The sequence below is a fragment of the Mchenga conophoros genome, linkage group LG7, assembly GCF_057382185.1.
Source record: "Mchenga conophoros isolate Kocher_MC1m ecotype Shallow Benthic linkage group LG7, M_conophoros_male_GT1.1, whole genome shotgun sequence".
Lineage (NCBI taxonomy): Eukaryota > Metazoa > Chordata > Actinopteri > Cichliformes > Cichlidae > Mchenga > Mchenga conophoros.
Window position 1 is genome coordinate 58407940 of NC_140532.1, and position 17555 is coordinate 58425494.

Below are 17555 nucleotides of genomic sequence, written 5' to 3' on the forward strand. Positions count from 1 at the left end.
CCTTCTATGTATTTAAGCCTTGTGTTTCAGTATGTCATGGTCGCGATCTCCCCCCCGTGTTGTAAATAAATAGTTTGTTGTAAATAGCTGTAAATGGGTTTTGTCAATACTTTCGTTTTGAGACACTTCCGTTTTGGGAATTTGGTGGAGAGCCTTAGTGGGGTTTTTTTTTGTCGTGTGTTTTTTCCTTATTTTTATTTTCCTGCATTGCACGCCGGTTGCCTAGGCTGGGGTGTAACAATGTGTACCAATCTAAAGACAGTTTTAACATGCAATATCCTTATATCTGATCTTATTGTTTATGTATGTATATACAGTGGGGTAAAAAAGTATTTAGTCAGCCACCGATTGTGCAAGTTCCCCCACTTAAAATGATGACAGAGGTCAGTAATTTGCACCAGAGGTACACTTCAACTGTGAGAGACAGAATGTGAAAAAAAATCCATGAATCCACATGGTAGGATTTGTAAAGAATTTATTCGTAAATTAGGGTGGAAAATAAGTATTTGGTCACCTCAAGCAAGGAAAATCTCTGGCTCTCACAGACCTGTAACGTCTTCTGTAAGAAGCTTTTCTGTCCCCCACTCATTACCTGTATGAATGGCACCTGTTTGAACTCATCATCTGTATAAAAGACACCTGTCCACGGCCTCAAACAGTCAGACTCCAAACTCCGCCATGGCCAAGACCAAAGAGCTTTCGAAGGACACCAGGAAAAGTATTGTAGACCTGCACCAGACTGGGAAGAGTGAATCTACAATAGGCAAGCAGCTTGGTGTGAAAAAATCAACTGTGGGAGCAATCATCAGAAAATGGAAGACATACAAGACCACTGATAATCTCCCTCGATCTGGGGCTCCACGCAAGATCTCATCCCGTGGGGTCAAAATGATCATGAGAACGGTGAGCAAAGATCCCAGAACCACACGGGGGGACCTGGTGAATGACCTGCAGAGAGCTGGGACCAAAGTAACAAAGGTCACCATCAGTAACACACTACAACAGCAGGGAATCAAATCCCGCAGTGCCAGACGTGTTCCGCTGCTGAAGCCAGTGCATGTCCAGGCCCGTCTGAAGTTTGCCAGAGAGCACATGGATGATACAGCAGAGGATTGGGAGAATGTCATGTGGTCAGATGAAACCAAAGTAGAACTTTTTGGTATAAACTCAGCTCGTCGTGTTTGGAGGAAGACGAATACTGAGTTGCATCCCAAGAACACCATACCTACTGTGAAGCATGGGGGTGGAAACATCATGCTATGGGGCTGTTTTTCTGCCAAGGGGACAGGACGACTGATCCGTGTTAAGGACAGAATGAATGGGGCCATGTATCGTGAGATTTTGAGCCAAAACCTCCTTCCATCAGTGAGAACTTTGAAGATGAAACGAGGCTGGGTCTTCCAACATGACAATGATCCAAAACACACCGCCCGGGCAACAAAGGAGTGGCTCCGTAAGAAGCATTTGAAAGTACTGGAGTGGCCTAGCCAGTCTCCAGACCTCAACCCTATAGAAAATCTGTGGCGGGAGTTGAAAGTCCGTGTTGCTCGGCGACAGCCCCAAAACATCACTGCTCTCGAGAAGATCTGCATGGAGGAATGGGCCAAAATACCAGCTACTGTGTGTGCAAACCTGGTAAAGACCTATAGTAAACGTTTGACCTCTGTTATTGCCAACAAAGGTTATGTTACAAAGTATTGAGTTGTATTTTTGTTATTGACCAAATACTTATTTTCCACCCTAATTTACGAATAAATTCTTTACAAATCCTACCATGTGAATTCATGGATTTTTTTTTCACATTCTGTCTCTCACAGTTGAAGTGTACCTCTGGTGCAAATTACTGACCTCTGTCATCATTTTAGGTGGGGGAACTTGCGCAATCGGTGGCTGACTAAATACTTTTTTGCCCCACTGTATAGATGGGCCAGATATTAATAATAACTAACGATTAAGATATAATAACTTCCATCATTAGCTGAAGGCTCTGCCTCCCATTCTACGTTTTAAATACTCTATGAGATTGCTTATTTAGCTAACTTCATCTTATTAGCAAATGTTCTCCAGGCTATGTTGATGATACTCTTTAGCTTTAATCTGTATGCTATTGTTGATTTCAGAATTATGTTGTTTATATTTTGTAAGTTCAGTTAATTGATGGCCTAACAGAGATTTAGAAGAGAGACACCTAATGTTTAAAAATCCACATTTCACTGTTTGACTCTTTGGTGCAGTTTTAGATACTACATTGTTCTTTTTTAAAATTGGTTTTGCTGAATTTCGAATGTTTTTTTGGTGGTCTGGGGGCAGACAGTCTCTTACAGGATGGAGTTTTGGGGAGATAAGGGGAGGAAAGGAGCTGCAAAGGGGTGTGTAAGATTAAAACTCTTACACTCAGCCAGCCAGCAATGTATAGAGTCTGACATTGTTTTGGAAAAGTTATACAGCAGTAATTTTAGTGTCCTCCAATTCATGTTACCTGTTGTCAGTACTGTTGACATGAATTACAGTTTTAAGGTATTTACATTAATCCTTAGCCAGCAGTTTCAGGTTTCACTCAATGTTGGACAGTTCACTAGACAAATAATGGACACTATGGTTGCTGTTGTTTTACATGTCTCAAAAAAGTTTATCCAATAACTGCAGCATGTTCCTTGGCAGGTGTGTCGCTGAGTGGGGAAAAACAATTATAGACATGAATGGGTTGGTGGTCCCAAGAAATTTCTAGAAATAGTAGATCAAATGGAAGATTAAAGTAACTAAATATATTAATAATATCTTAATTAAGTATAACACAATTCGTGACACCGTTAAGACAAAAATCAGATGCTTTGGCACTCAAATCGACATTAAAGTGAACATACTACCACAACTGCTCTATCTTTTTCAGTCTATTCACCATACAATCTCTGACACACAATTTAAATTCTGCAATAAAGGTATTTTGAGATTTTTATGTGCAAAAGACAGAGGGTCCATTATATCCAGGCAGAAGGGAGGATTAGGCTTTCCTAATTCAACGTGGTATATTTATGCAATATTAAAATATTGACATAGCCCTTGATCATAATTCAAACCAAGATCTAATGATAGTGGATTCAGATAGTAGTGGGACAAGGGCATTACAGCAGTCTGCACGTTAAGTCATAGAGGATACTTTTAAAGGTTTGCAGAGCTACAGGAATGTGGACTGGAGTACAAGGTTTTCTTCAGATACTTACAAATGAGTAAATACTATGCTAAAAAGATCAAACTACCGATATCCAGGCAGGTTAATGTATTAACTGACATTTTGACTTACAAGAAGAAGATTATAAAAATAATATTTATCAGAATTTGAGGAAACAAGATGGAGCCATGTTGGAGGTAGTGTGGAAGTTTGGACACCAATCACTCGCACATATTTTCGTCATGCCCCCCCAAAAATCTAATATCAATCTGATACTGTGGAAAAAAACTGCAATACGAGCTCCCCAATACTATTGAGGTCTTTTATTTGTGTCTTGAGAATGGACTTTAGACACATCCATCCATCCATTCAGCCATATCATGGGGATGATGATCTAAGAAGAGAGATCGTAACTCCCAAACCCAGACAGAGCTAAAAAATTCATATTTTTAAATTGATTTTTTAGAATTAAATTATAATTTTAATAATTAAAATGATTTTGAACTCTGACTAATTATTCCTATTATTTAATGCATTATTACCCTTCTTCTACAATTAATTAGTATGTTGTAATTTGTCTTATTTACAGAATAACCATGCAAAAAAAGTAACTCCTCAAGTGTGGCCTCAAGGCTGGCATTATCCACAGTCACTCTGTTAAAGTAGAAGGGTGTTACCATTTCCAGTTCTGGTTAAGGTGCCTTCTGCCCTCAATCCAAACATTAGACACTAACTGCGTTTGATCTTTCCAGATTACAGTGACTCCAGAGGAGTGTTAGCCACCTGTAGGCTGGATGTGCTCCAGGATGCTGTAAGGATTCAAGATTAGCTTCAAGTCTTCTTGATGTAAGATGGAGTATAGGATAAACATAGTAATTAAGTGACATAGACATGTTGCAATAAATCTTATCAAATTACACATCGTAGGGGGACATCGCCCTTTCACTGACTCCCCCAACCCACTTGCACACAAACTCTTGCCCACAAACACTCGGATTGTGTTGGACATTGCTGTTTATATAAGATTGTATTGTGTTGTATATAAGACTTTTATTTTATTTTTATCTTTTTATCTTTATGTTGTTTAGTGTACCCTGCGGGTCGTGGGACCATTGCACTTTCAAATTCCTGTGTATGATCTGTAAATATGGTTTTTAATAATAAAGCTGACTTTGACTTTGACATGAACAGTAAGTATTTTAAAAAATGTATTGCATTATCTTTTCTCTGTACCACTACATCAAGGAGAGGTGAAATAGCCAATAATACTAAATGTCTGTCTTTTTTTAAAATTTGTATCTCATACAGTGCATATGTATTTTGGTATATTTGAATATAATATAGCAACGCTTCTATATCCTTTTGTTTCTTATGCAGAAAAATTGCTGTGATGTAGTCCCTACTAACAAATAAAGAAGCAGTTGGATAAATATAGAAATAAATAAGTAGCTACATTAAAAGCTACTTTTAGCTGCTCCTATCACAGATTGTCACAGCTGGTAGCTCTACTTATTTGATTTGGGAGATTTATTACGCCTGGATATCCATTCTGAAAGAAAGTCCAAAGGATTTGCATCTCTTCCCAGGCTCATGGCTATATTAAGCAGCATAGCTATTTGACGCTTAATATAAGGACTTTGCTAAGTCCTTAGTTAACGGGTAATAAAATTTATAAATATTTACAATATGGTTTATTTTTAAATAAGTGAACAGAGAGTGTTGAATTTTAGAATTAGAAACAGATTTAGAATTCATTTGTAGGATATTCTTGAAGGGAAACTTCTAATTTAACAATATTAATAAGTTCAACTAATTTACTTAGTATTTCATTATTAAACATTTACTTATCCATTGTGTGTTGCTTTATAGGATAACATATAAACACACAAAACATTTAACATATTTTTATTTTTTCAGTTCTTATTAACATATTAATTTTTATTAAGCACCTTATAAAGACTTAAAAGGGCTTTTTAATTTAACACGTATTATAGTGTTATTACATGTTGCGCCTGAAAAGGTTGAACAATTGGAAGGTTGGTCATTTGAATCTTTGGCTATTCCATAACTAAAATAACCTTGGGGAAGACTGAAAACAGAGTAATCAAAGTCTGAATGTGTGTGTGTGACCATTAGATAGAAAGCACTTAGATACGCGAAGCTTGTATGAATTTATGTGTGAATGGGACATGTTGTACAAAGTACTTTGAGTGCTTAAGTACAGTAGAAAAATTACTGTATAAGAAAGCACCCATTTACCTTTCCCTGGCCTTTTCAGTTTATTTTTTATTCGTTTTTATTAGTTGACTCTGTGTTGTTTTATGTTGTTTTTTAATATGGGGCTGTTTTAATTGTCATTTTATGTATTATGTGTTTTATTTTTTGCTGTTTTGTTTTATTCTATTGTTCTTAACTAATTTACTGTACAGCACTCTGATCCTGTGCTGGCTATTTTAAAGTGCTTTATAAATAAAGTTGGATTGGATTACTAACCTTTTCATATTTTACACATTTTCTCACTCATTTGATGTATACCTGAGATTAATTAGACAGCGTTACTGTCCCTCTCTTTCACCAGAAGGCCTCCAGAGCCTTTCCATGTTGTAATCCCTCTGGCCTCTTTGGGTCAATCCCCTTGCTCTTGTAATCTCCAGGTGGCGAAGAGCTTATAGCTTACAGCTTCAACCTCTAGCTTGTTTCCACTCAAGTAACCTACCAAAGTTGAGATTTGCCACCATAGGTTGTGTTACAATTGCAGTAAAACAAAGAAACGATCCATAATGTTTCATACTAATTTAGAAAACCAGTAGCACTTTACAATACAGCTCATTAGTAATATGGTAATAGTTGGAGCGGACCTTTCTACTCTCCCAGAGTACTCAAAGCACTCTATACAACATTCACTTTCCTCTAAACTAAACTGAGTGCTTCCTAGCTACATTCACGCTGAAATGGATGTATTGGAGAGCAACTTGGGGTCAGTATCTTGCCCAAGGATACTTGGCATACTGACTGGAGGAGCCAGGGATCGAACACCAACCTTTTGATCAGTAGGTGACCTGCTCTACCTGCTGAGCTAGTCACCCTTTTGGTCTGACGTGTCACAGATGCATGAGTGCGGGCTTAGTGGTTGCTAGGAGAACGACACATGTCTGACTGCATTGTGCCAAGAGAAGTTTTTATTTTATTTTTTCTAACCGGTTCTGTTCGGCAGTTTTAGTCAGCAGAATCATGGTCTGAATGCTTTTTTGCCCCAAACAGATTTTCTTTTGCCAAGATGAGCTCTGTAGAGGCTCCTCTTGTCACTCTTTTTATTTTATTTTATTATCTGAGTGGAGCCGCTGCTGAAAAGAGGTGAGGGCCATTTTGATGAAAGAGAAGAGATAATAACATAAAGATAAAAGGACGTGGAACAGAAAAAGTAAATGAGACAGAAAGAGAGAAAAAGGGCGTGGAGAAGTGAAAAGTTGCTGCATCTTTAACAAAACAGAGGTGGTTACACAAACAGACATACATATGTGTATGTGTGTGTGAGTGTGTGTGTGAGTGAGAGAAAAAGAATATGAGTGTCTCTGTATGAGCGCTTGTCATAAAAAGTACTTGATAATGAGAGTGAGAGACTCCAACAATGCCCCCCGGGAGCCACAGGTGGACAGAGAAATACCAAGGAGACCCAGGCTGTCGCAGCACGGTGGCACGGTGGTTAGCACTGTTGCCACACAGCAAGAAGGTCCTGAGTTCAATTCCAACATCACGCTGGGGTCTTTCTGTGTGGAGTTTGCATGTTCTCCCCGTGTTTGCGTGGGTTCTCTCCAGGTACTCTGGCTTCCTCCCACCGTCCAAAGACATGCAACTTGTGGGGATAGGTTAATTGGATAATCCAAATTGTCACTAGGTGTGAATGGTTGTCTGTCCCTATGTGTTGGCTCTGCGACAGACTGGCAACCTGTCCAGGGTGTACCCTGCCTTTCGCCCTATGACAGCTGGGATAGGCTCCAGCGACCCTGAAAAGGATAAGCGAATGGATGGATGGATGGATGGACCCAGGCTGTCCACAATGACCAGTGGCGAGCAGCAGGGAGAAGAACACACCAAAACTAGCAATGACCTTGATACGCAGTGAGCCTAGCACCAAACCACTAGCCAACTGAGGCCCCAGATATAGTACAGGAAATGGGTGCAGGAAGTCTTGCCTCCTCCCCATCTGGCTTGTCAGTAGAGATAGGAATTGCAATTTGGATTCCATTACTGATATTTGATTCCTTATCAATTCTCCCATTGGTTCTTATTGAATTCCCATTGGCTCCGCTTTGAAAGTCACCACCATGGGCAAGCAGCATATCAAGGATATCACATTAATTGCATTAAAGCAAATTAATTGTATAGTGTGTGGTCAAATGTTTATGTATATTGTCATCAATGTTGAGGTTGTTACTCAAACAAAGCATTGTATTACACATATTACACAGAAAACGTTTTCTAAAAGTAATGCAGGGGATTGCACGCCTTGCTGTCACCACTGGTCGCCACTGCCCCTCTCCTCCCCTTGGGATTTGACAGGGCATTTTGGCATGGTTGCTGGCCTGCACCCTTAGGGTTTGTATTTTGAAGTGCCTTGGGATTCTTCGTTGTTTGGTGGGGACTCCACGAGGGTTCGTGCAGTTCTCGAGGTTCTGGGGTCTGTGGCCATGTCCTCGACTTTTGCTTGGGGAGCTGGCCTCAACTGCATGCTGCCTCTGATCCCAGCTTTTGGAGCTGTGTCCAGTGCCCATTTCTCTGCTTTCTTCTTATCTTTCACGAATCTGGCCTTTAAGTGCTCTAGCATGTTATCCACTAGACATATGAATAATAAAATAATGTAAATAAATAAAACAAAAACATTAGCAAAAGGAACTTAGAGAGAGGTCCTTCTCTTGGCAAAGCAAATATGTCTGTCACTAGAAAGCATTCAGATCCTAATTCTGCTTGTTACAACTGCTGGACACATTTTAAAAAAAGAAAAAGTAATGCAGTGCGTTACTTAATTATTCCCAGGCGAAGGTCATTCGTTACAGTGCTTACTACAAACGTTTCTCTGTAAAATGGACTGTCTCATAATTACCATTTAACTACATAAACCTATAGGCCACAGTCCCACACACCAGCACAATCCCTATTCTAATATGATCACACCTATGATCTTTCTCTTTGATTTATGTATCAACACAAAGCTGATAGCAAAAACCAAAGTCTGTCCTGGACACAGTTTAATCTTTACCATTGTCCTGTTAAGGTTCTCAGTCATCCAGGTCATCGTAGTCTAAGGAGCTTGGAAAGAAAAGCGTCTGGACTTCTTACTTAAAGAAGTCCAGACGCTTTTCTTTCCAAGCTCCTTGGTCTTTACCATTGTTCTCTTGTCCTTTCGTACAATAAAAATAAAAGTAATGTCCATGCTGTGGATGCTACTATTTTTCTCTTTACGGACATGCACTATAATCAACTGACTGTAGCACAAAGCGGAATTAATAAGCAGAATTGGCAGCCAAGCAGGCTAATAATTCCAAGGAATTGAACCAGTTTTCTACTAAATTTCCATCCCTACTTGTCAGACTTAAAGGTGACCCTTTGGGTGCATACAAGACATTTTGGAAAATTTCATATTTCCAGTTTTTTGGGAATAGCTTGACACATCCTATTCAAACAGGACTGTGCACCAGCGTGCAAAGTAAGGTCCATAAGGACATGGATGAGCGAGTTTGGTGTGAAAGCACTTGGCTGGCCTGGACAGAGTCTTGATCTCAACCGATAGAACATGTTTGGGATAAATTCGAGCGGAGGCTTTTATCCAGTATTGGTGTCTGACCTCTTAATTGTGTTTTTGGAATAATGGTTGAAAATTCCAATTAATAAACTCCTAAATTTATGGAAAGCCTTTCCAAAAGAGTTGACGCAATAATAGCTGCAAATGCATTCAGACAGACAAGTGAATACTGACTCTTTAACATGTCCACTTTTTATGATAACCCACAGAACACACACACACACACACACACACACACACACACACACACACACACACACACACACACACATAAGGTTGATGCTTATTGTGCAGATAGCTGGACCTGTCGGACGTGATGCAGAGGAAAAGGTCAAAAATTCAACAAAGCTGAAAATGCCCAGTGTACATTAAAGAAAAGTTGCTGGGTCGCTCCTCCTTTGCATACAGATCTCTTTAGCTGTCAAACTCCCTATGGCACAAATATAAGCAATCACAAACAATTTTCTCTTCCTGGACACACACACTATTTTGTCTCCATTTTCTGTGAGACAACTCTGATTATTAATTAACTACTAATGACAAAATAAAAATGACAACTTAACCTACAGCAACTTTAGTAACTGCTCATATTTATTTAGACTTCCTCTCTCCTATTGAGTTCTCTGAGCTAGCTTCTATATTTGTTTAGTTAAAAACATCAATATGTCAGTTTTATCCAATCTTGACTAAAGGCATTTGACTACATTTCTGCCTGATGACGCGAGAGCAAACAGGTTAATATATAGGTCCAAATCACAACAACAGTTGCCTTGAGGTACTTTAAATTGTAAGGTAAAGACCCTACAATAATACAAAGAAACAGAGAAAAACCCAACAATCATATGATCCCATATGAGCAACAGTGGGATAGGAAAAATCCTCTGTTCACAAGAAGAAACCTCCAGCATAACCAGGTTTAGGGAGGGGCAACCACCTGCACCAACTGACTGGGGTTAGGGGAGTAACACAGGACAAGACTTGCTGTGCTAGAGGGCCAGAGATGAATAATAATTAATAACTGAATGCATCGTTACTATGGTAGGATTTAAGGTCACCTGATCCAGCCCTAACTTTAAGCTTGATTATAACAGAAAGTTTTAAGCCTAATTTTTTAAAAGTAGAGAGGGTGTTTGTCTGGAAGCTGGTTCCACAGAAGAGGGGTCTGAAGGCTAAAGGCTCTGCCTCCCACTCTTATTTTGTCTGAGAGCAATGTGTTCTTATGGAGTGATATGGGTCTCATGGGTCTCATTATTGAAGACCTTTTATGTGAGAAGCAGGATTTTAAGTGATTTTAAGTGATACTGGATTTGACAGGGAACCAATGAAGGCAAGGCAATATAGGAGAAATATGTTCTCTCTTTTTTAGTTCCTATCAATACTCTTGCTGCAGTATTTTAGGTCAACTGAATGCTTTTCATGGAGTTTTTAGGACAATAACGGAAAATAACGAATTACAGAAGTCCAGGATAGAGGTAATACACACATGAACCAGTTTTTCAGCATCATGCTGACAAAGTGTGTTTCAGTTTGTCACAGTGTTACTGCATGCCAAAGTAATGCCATTCAGAGTCAGCATCTGGTTAGATACCATATTTCTTAGATTTTAAGGAGTACAGTAACCTCAGTTTTATATGAGTCACTTGCCTGTCCTGGTTTCATGGATAGGCAAAGTTGCGTGTCATCTGCATAGCAGTGAAAATGTATGCAATGCCTTCAAATGCTACTGCTTAAGGGAAGCATGTGTGGAAGTATGAGGAACTCAATAATTAATCTGGCAGTAGCTCAGGTGGTACAGCGGGTCACCTACTCACTGGAAGGTTGGTGGTTTGATCCCAGGCTCCTCCAGTCTACACGCCAAATATCCTTGGGCAAGATACTAACCTCATGTTGCCCTCCGATGCATCCATCGGAGTGTGAATGCGAGTGAATGTTAGATAGAAGCACTAAAAACCTTAGATAATGCAGATGAATGCACGAGTTGTATAAGGACTTTGAGTGCTCAGTGAGAGTAGAAAAGCTCTACATAACAACCAGTCCATTTACCATTTAATCTTAGTGTGTGAAAAGGATTCTCCATTTAATTGGAGTATATTAGATAGATATAATTCAAACCACTGGAAGCAGTACCTTTAATACACTAAAAAAAGAGCATGTTGGATTTATTTAATTCAACAGTGGACATTGGTTGCACACAATTGTTTTGCTTTGGCAGAAACTTAAATCTGTAATCAACACAACTTATTCATATGCAATAAACCTTTTTTGTTTTGATAAAACGTGATTGAAACATGTTTAGATGAAGTATGTTGAGCTCTTGGAATATTTTAATCCTTCACATTTTTTTTCATTTTATTCCAATACTATTCTATAACTTTTACCTCAGTACTACTTGGTCACTTAAATACTACTTGTTGTCTTCATATTACATAATGTTCAACAAAGTCTAGAGTCTGGTTAACATAAAAATTGAATGGATTTACAATGACCACCATCCTCCTATCTTTATCCGGGTTGCAGAGGGGCTGGGGCATAACCCCAAAATGATAGGTTAAGAGGCAGGGTATACCCTGGACAGCTCACCAGTCTATCACATAGAGACAAACAACCATTTGCATTCATGGGTAATTTAGAATCACCAATTAACTTAACTGTAATTGCATGACTTTTAACTGTGGGAGGAAACCAGAATAACCAGAAAGAACCCACTGCAAACTAGCCAAGTTGTGGATTTGAAAACTAGGACCTAGGACCACCTTGCCAGAAAGCAACAGCACTATCCACCATGCCACCAATCTAAATAGCGATAGCGTACATGTAGTGTGTGTGTAGTTGTCTGCCTCTTATGACTCCAGTGATTTTCCTGCAGTTTGAAATCTCATGTGATCTTGTGAATTTCATGAATCCCGCAACTAACCACTCTTACTAGATTGTATCATGTCAAATCAACAAGAACAAATTAAGTTGTTGAATTTCTTACAGATCCTACATGATTTAATTACATTCACCATAGAAACATGAAATTATTTTTTTTTCAAATTACAAGTTAGAATTTTGTAAATGTAACAACCACCTAATGTCCTTTTCTCGGTATACTGAAAAAAGTAAAGGTGGCTTCTCGACTTGACTGAGATTGAAGCCTTCCTCAAACCACGATCCAAAGTGCGCAATGAAATCATGTGCAGTGTAGCAAGATTTAACATTGCTATATTACTGACTTACTTCACTCAAACATGATATGAACAATTTAATATACCCTCTCTGCATATCATGTAGTTTCTGCACTATATAATTACACTTAACTTTAAAGCATGAGGCAATTGTGTTGAATACACGCAAGATGCTTACATAAATCCAAGAGATGACCAATCCCTTTTTTTCAGTGTACATACAGCATGCTTTAATCGCTGTAATAAATTATAATGGGCAATAGTATCAAACTGAGCACTGAAGTCTAGCAGGACAAGCAAAGAAAGGAGTCCACTACCAGAGCTACTGCCATCTTGAAGGCCTGTGGTACATAGCCAATTAATAGACATAGGTTGATCATATTTGAGACCGAAACAAATATGATTAATGGTAGGACTTCTTTGAGCAGTCTTGTAGGAATGGAGTCCAAAAAAAACATTGATGGTTTGGAGGAAGTAATTATTGAAGATCAATTTGAGAAAAAATAGTGATTTGCATGTGCATAATGATATATCTGTGAGGTGGTTCTGAGTAATTTTTCTCTAATGGTTAAATTTTTATTTGCGAAGATGTTCATGAAGCCATTACTAGTTAACGTTAAATATTTGCTTTGCTCTGACTTTTTGTCAGCCTGGCTGCAGTGCTGAAGAGAAACCTAGGGTTGCTTTTAATTCCTTCAATCAGTGATAGTCAGATGTTCTAGCTTTATGGAGGAATTTTTACAGAGTAATAAAACTGCTTTTCCAGGCTAAATGATGAGCTTCTAAATTAGTGAGATACCATTTCCTCTCCAACTTACAAGTTATCTGCTTTTAAGGTGCATATTTGAGAGTTATACCAGGGAGTCAGGTACTTCTTATTGGAAGCTTTCTTTTTCCGTACAGTATCCAGAGTCGTACAGAGTAAAAATGTAAAATTATTAACAAAATAATCAACCTCTATGGGAGTACCAATCAGGTATCTGCTCTGCACTGTGTTGGCACAAGACAATGAAGATGACAGTGGATGAATTATATCGTTCAATTCAGTTGCAGCACTTTCAGAAAGACATACTGTGATGAAATGTAATCCATTATTGTAAATTTAAATGTTAGGTTTTTGTTCTTTCTTTTTTTTTTGGGGGGGGGGGGGGGGGTTGTTCGTTTGTTTGTTTTCTTTTAGCAAATACTGTTAAATGTTCAGTTTCTATGTCAGAACATATCTAGAGTGTGATTAAAGTAGTTTCATTCACATTTTGAAAGAAGCCAACTGAGTCTAGTAACAGATTAAATGCCATGTCGAGGCTGTAATTTTTAGCATATACATGGATGTTAAAATCACCCACTATACTTATTTTTGTCTGAGCTGAGCATTTAAACAGATAAACTGACCAAGACCCAGGTGGATGGTAAATGACAACAAATAAAACTCTTTTTTGAGTTTTCCAGCTGGGGAGGACAAGGCTAAGTGTCAGGCTTTCAAAGTAATAAAAATTATACCTGTGTCTGTGGTTGATTAACAAGTTGGAATCAAAGCTTGTTACCACACCTGCTCCTCAGGTTGTGCTTCGAGGATTGTGACAATTTGTACAACTCAGGTGTGTTGATTCATTTAAACTAACAAAATAATCGGGTTTCTGTGAGGCAGAGTAAATTGATTGGTGATCAATTATTAATTCATGTAATATAAGGGCTTAGAAATGACAGACACCTAATGTCTAAAAATCCACATTTTCTCTTTTGTGCAGTTGTGGATACTACTAATACTGTTTTCTTTGCGATTATTGCAATATAGGGAGAACATGCGGCTGAAGACATCACTCCTGGTGCGATTGGAGAGGAGACCAGAGAAAACTAGAGAGTCCGACATTGTTTTGGCAACGTTAGATACTAATTTAGTGACCTCTGATTTCATATTTCCCTCAAATTTCCTTCTGGTCCTTGGAAGGTTGCTGGTGTTTCCAGCTTCACATCTCAAAACAGAATCTTTAATTATCAGAGTTTGTTTCCCAGCAGGTGTTTTGCCGAGTGGGGAAAAACAATTAGACACATGAATGAGTTGATGCAGTGTACTGGGGGGGCTTCTGTTTAGGACTACACTCTGGACAATCTGCTAACTGGCTACAGGGGTTTTTCGAGGGTGCAAAGCTGGGACTCTAATTTAGAGATCTGGACCTCCAGAGCTGCAAACAGGCTACGTTTATTACAAGTATCATTACTAAAGAAGGCCAAGGAGGAGCTAAACACCTGATACAATGAGCATGAGCAGTGTGAAGTGGATGGGATACTTTACAACAGCAAAGGCTATATGTGGAAACAATGGCTGGAAGATGTCATGGATGGGTGGAAGAATGCCCTGTTTAAGATTTTATAGCATTGCACTTCTGTGGTTTGCCATTCCTGAATCCCATAGTAATATATCTGTTCAGGATACTCTCTAGAGTTTTCCTATTTTCTGTGAAATTGGTGACGATCGGTAGTGGGACTCTGGCTCTCTTCGGTGTTCAGGAAGTGCCTGCATTTGCTGGGCCTTTGTTTTTGTTAAAAGGGAGATTTTAAAAAGCTGAAAACATGGTTTGTGCTTTAAATCTTTGTGACCAAGATGTGACCTTGTTTTTGCCCTCCTTTCATGCACATATAGGTGTGAATGAGCTTCTCTCCAGTCAACTGGTTGCACTGATTAGGAATGCATGACTAAGGAGCACAATCTCTCATTCAGATCCAATCATGTGTAAAATCTGACAGATAGAGCTTACAAAAACTAGAAGCAAATGAGGAATTCTGTCTCTAACAAATCAACTTCTCTATTGAATGATCTAGCCACATATTAACTACTAATATTTAAAAATCTGCTAAATATATTTGTCTGACAACAGCCTAGTAATTAAAGTAATGGTTATGGACATGTCTATGTTTTCTCAATATTCTCACTTATTGTTTTCAGTCCTGTCACTGTTGAGAACACAATATAGCACCTCCCTGAAACTTCTTTTCACTCATGGCATTTCTAGGACCTGCTCCTCTTATTGGTTTGTAAAAGTGAGAATCCTCAGGACTCTTCAGGACCATCAAATAAATAAACAAATAAATGTTGAGAAAAAGAAATATCTTAAAGAATATTTTAAATATATGTATTTTTAAAATAGTTCTCCATTTTTTTTTTTATATCCCTGTGATTACTCTTGCAATGTAATCTGTTACCTTCTCTAAAACAAAAGTGTTAAGTGTGTTTGTACTCACCCCATTTGAACATCATCATTGTCAGCAGCACCGTCTTTAAATTCACATGAACTTTCCCCAACTCCATAGCACAATCACAGACCGGGGTATGTAAAACCACAAGGAAATATCAATTTGTTTTTCAGTAGAAAAAAAAAAAACAAGTGAAGAAGTCCTACAGTAATGGCATGTTGCTGTGCAATGTAAAGGCTCCTCGCTGTGTTGCGGTTGCCCCAATACTCATGCTTGGATACAGACCGAAAGCCCTCCCTGCTTTAGACTGGAGCATAATCAGCCACGTGAAAGAAAACAGGAAAACATGAACTGGATTAGCACCTGCTAATACTGTTTTTCATTCAGAGGCCCTCAAACCGTTTAACTGTCCCACCTAGAAACAGAAAAAAGTAAGAAAATATTATCATCTGTAAATAATTTTTCCTTCAACAAAAGCAAATGGTAAATGGAATGGTTCTTAGAAGCGCTTTAGGGCAAATCTTTGAATTCTGCAACTTTTTGTGAAAAATGTGTAAAACCTGTTCAATTCACTTCAGATAAAGATAAAGAACTTCAAATACTAAAGTGGAAAAGCCAACCATTCCCATTCAGCAGAACTTGGAAACAGTTTGAAGAAAAATAAGGAAGGCTGGCCATCAGCTTCAACCATTTGAGGTGAGGTGACAGTCCACCCAACTGACAGACAGAAGAAATATATGAGAGAAATCCACCACAGCAAAGATAATTCGGAAAGTTCTTAAACATTTATCTATTTTTCTTAAATTTTGTAGTCCCATTTGACTAATGATTCTAGTTTATGCAGCTTTTATCCTTGGTGACTATTGAAATAAAAGTCAAACTCTTCAAAAATAACAGCACAAATAGGAGTCTACAGTTATTTCAAGATGGCTGCCAAGTGGAAAAGCATTCTTGTGCAAGGTCTATGACAAGTTCAATAACATAACAAATAAGGTAAAATTATTACTCTGAAATCAGCAAAAACTGAATGTAGAAGCTTCAAAAACAGAGTTTCGGTATTGTTTTGTAATAGTACATCTCTCAAAGGTACATCTCTTTGAATGTAGCCCTTTTTCTGCATGAGACACCACAATACCCGGGGTTTTTTCAATACATTTGTATCTACACTCAACTCTAAACTAAAGGCAAAAATGCACCCACAATAAATAAAAAAGAGATATATATATACTTGTTTGGTTTTGACAGTGGGTGCATTATATGGATGGATTTTCTAATTTACATCAGTTCCAACATCTACCAGTTACATTTACACCTTAAAGAAATAAACTAACTGTGTATTATGTAAAACTTGTAAAAATAAATAAATAAATGTGGGGGGTTTTTTTTCAAAAAAACAAAACAAAAGAAATAAACCACTGCCTGAGCCTTGGTTGCAAAAACACATTGACAAATTAGCACTCAATGACTTTCAGGCGAGGTCATGTTGGTCTGTATGTGTAGCCTGAATGATGTAAACCATTCAGCCTGCTGCATTGTGTTAACTTGTACAGTCCAGTGAATCCAGGCCAGGGTTTAGTCCCTGGTCAATTAATGTCGTTATCAGCTTTAGTGGCTCCTTTGTAGTGTGGAGCTTAGCAGTCAGACATCCACCAATTAGCCAGTTAGAGACTTGTCACTTCACTTGTTACAGCCTTAATGCCACACTCCACCTTAAACATTGGCTGCCCCCAATACCTTACCCTCTAATGGACAGATTTGGATCAGTGAACTTTATGTCACTAGCACGTGATCTAGATATTGTGTACTGTAACAATGAGTGCACTGGAGGAATGAATAAGATCAGGATTTAAACAACAGACTTGCCTGAAAACAAAACTTTGTTTAAAAAAAAAAAATTAAAAATTCAAGCGTGTGCGTTGTTTACATGCACTGCTGAGAAGATTCGTACAGATTTTTAAAGCAATATTTGTAATACTGTAAATGAAGACTCCTTGGTTTCAAGGATACTCAGCAGACTTCATGTTTTTGTTGTAATACCAGGGCTGTTCGATATAACGATATATATCGGATGACGATATAAAAACGTCTATCGTTTCATTTTACGCTATCGTTTGTTTCGTGCTGTCGCAAAATAAACTGTTTACGGCAATATTTTTTCATCGTTTTGATGGTCACTTTAGTGGCTATATCAATTTCTTAAAGTTCTCTCTTTCTCTTATATTTTATATAA

At 38.2% G+C, this 17555-nt stretch overlaps 1 protein-coding gene across 1 annotated transcript in view; it reads right to left on the reverse strand.

Annotated features, from left to right (window-relative positions):
- crb2a (crumbs cell polarity complex component 2a) overlaps positions 1–15683 on the reverse strand; it is a 50632-nt gene extending 34949 nt beyond the window's left edge. The window contains exon 1 of the mRNA XM_085280457.1: positions 15374–15683. Within this exon, the coding sequence (XP_085136583.1) occupies positions 15374–15440 (67 nt within the window). The 5' untranslated portion in view covers positions 15441–15683. The remainder of the gene's footprint in view (positions 1–15373) is intronic.
- Positions 15684–17555: the final 1872 nt, after the last annotated feature.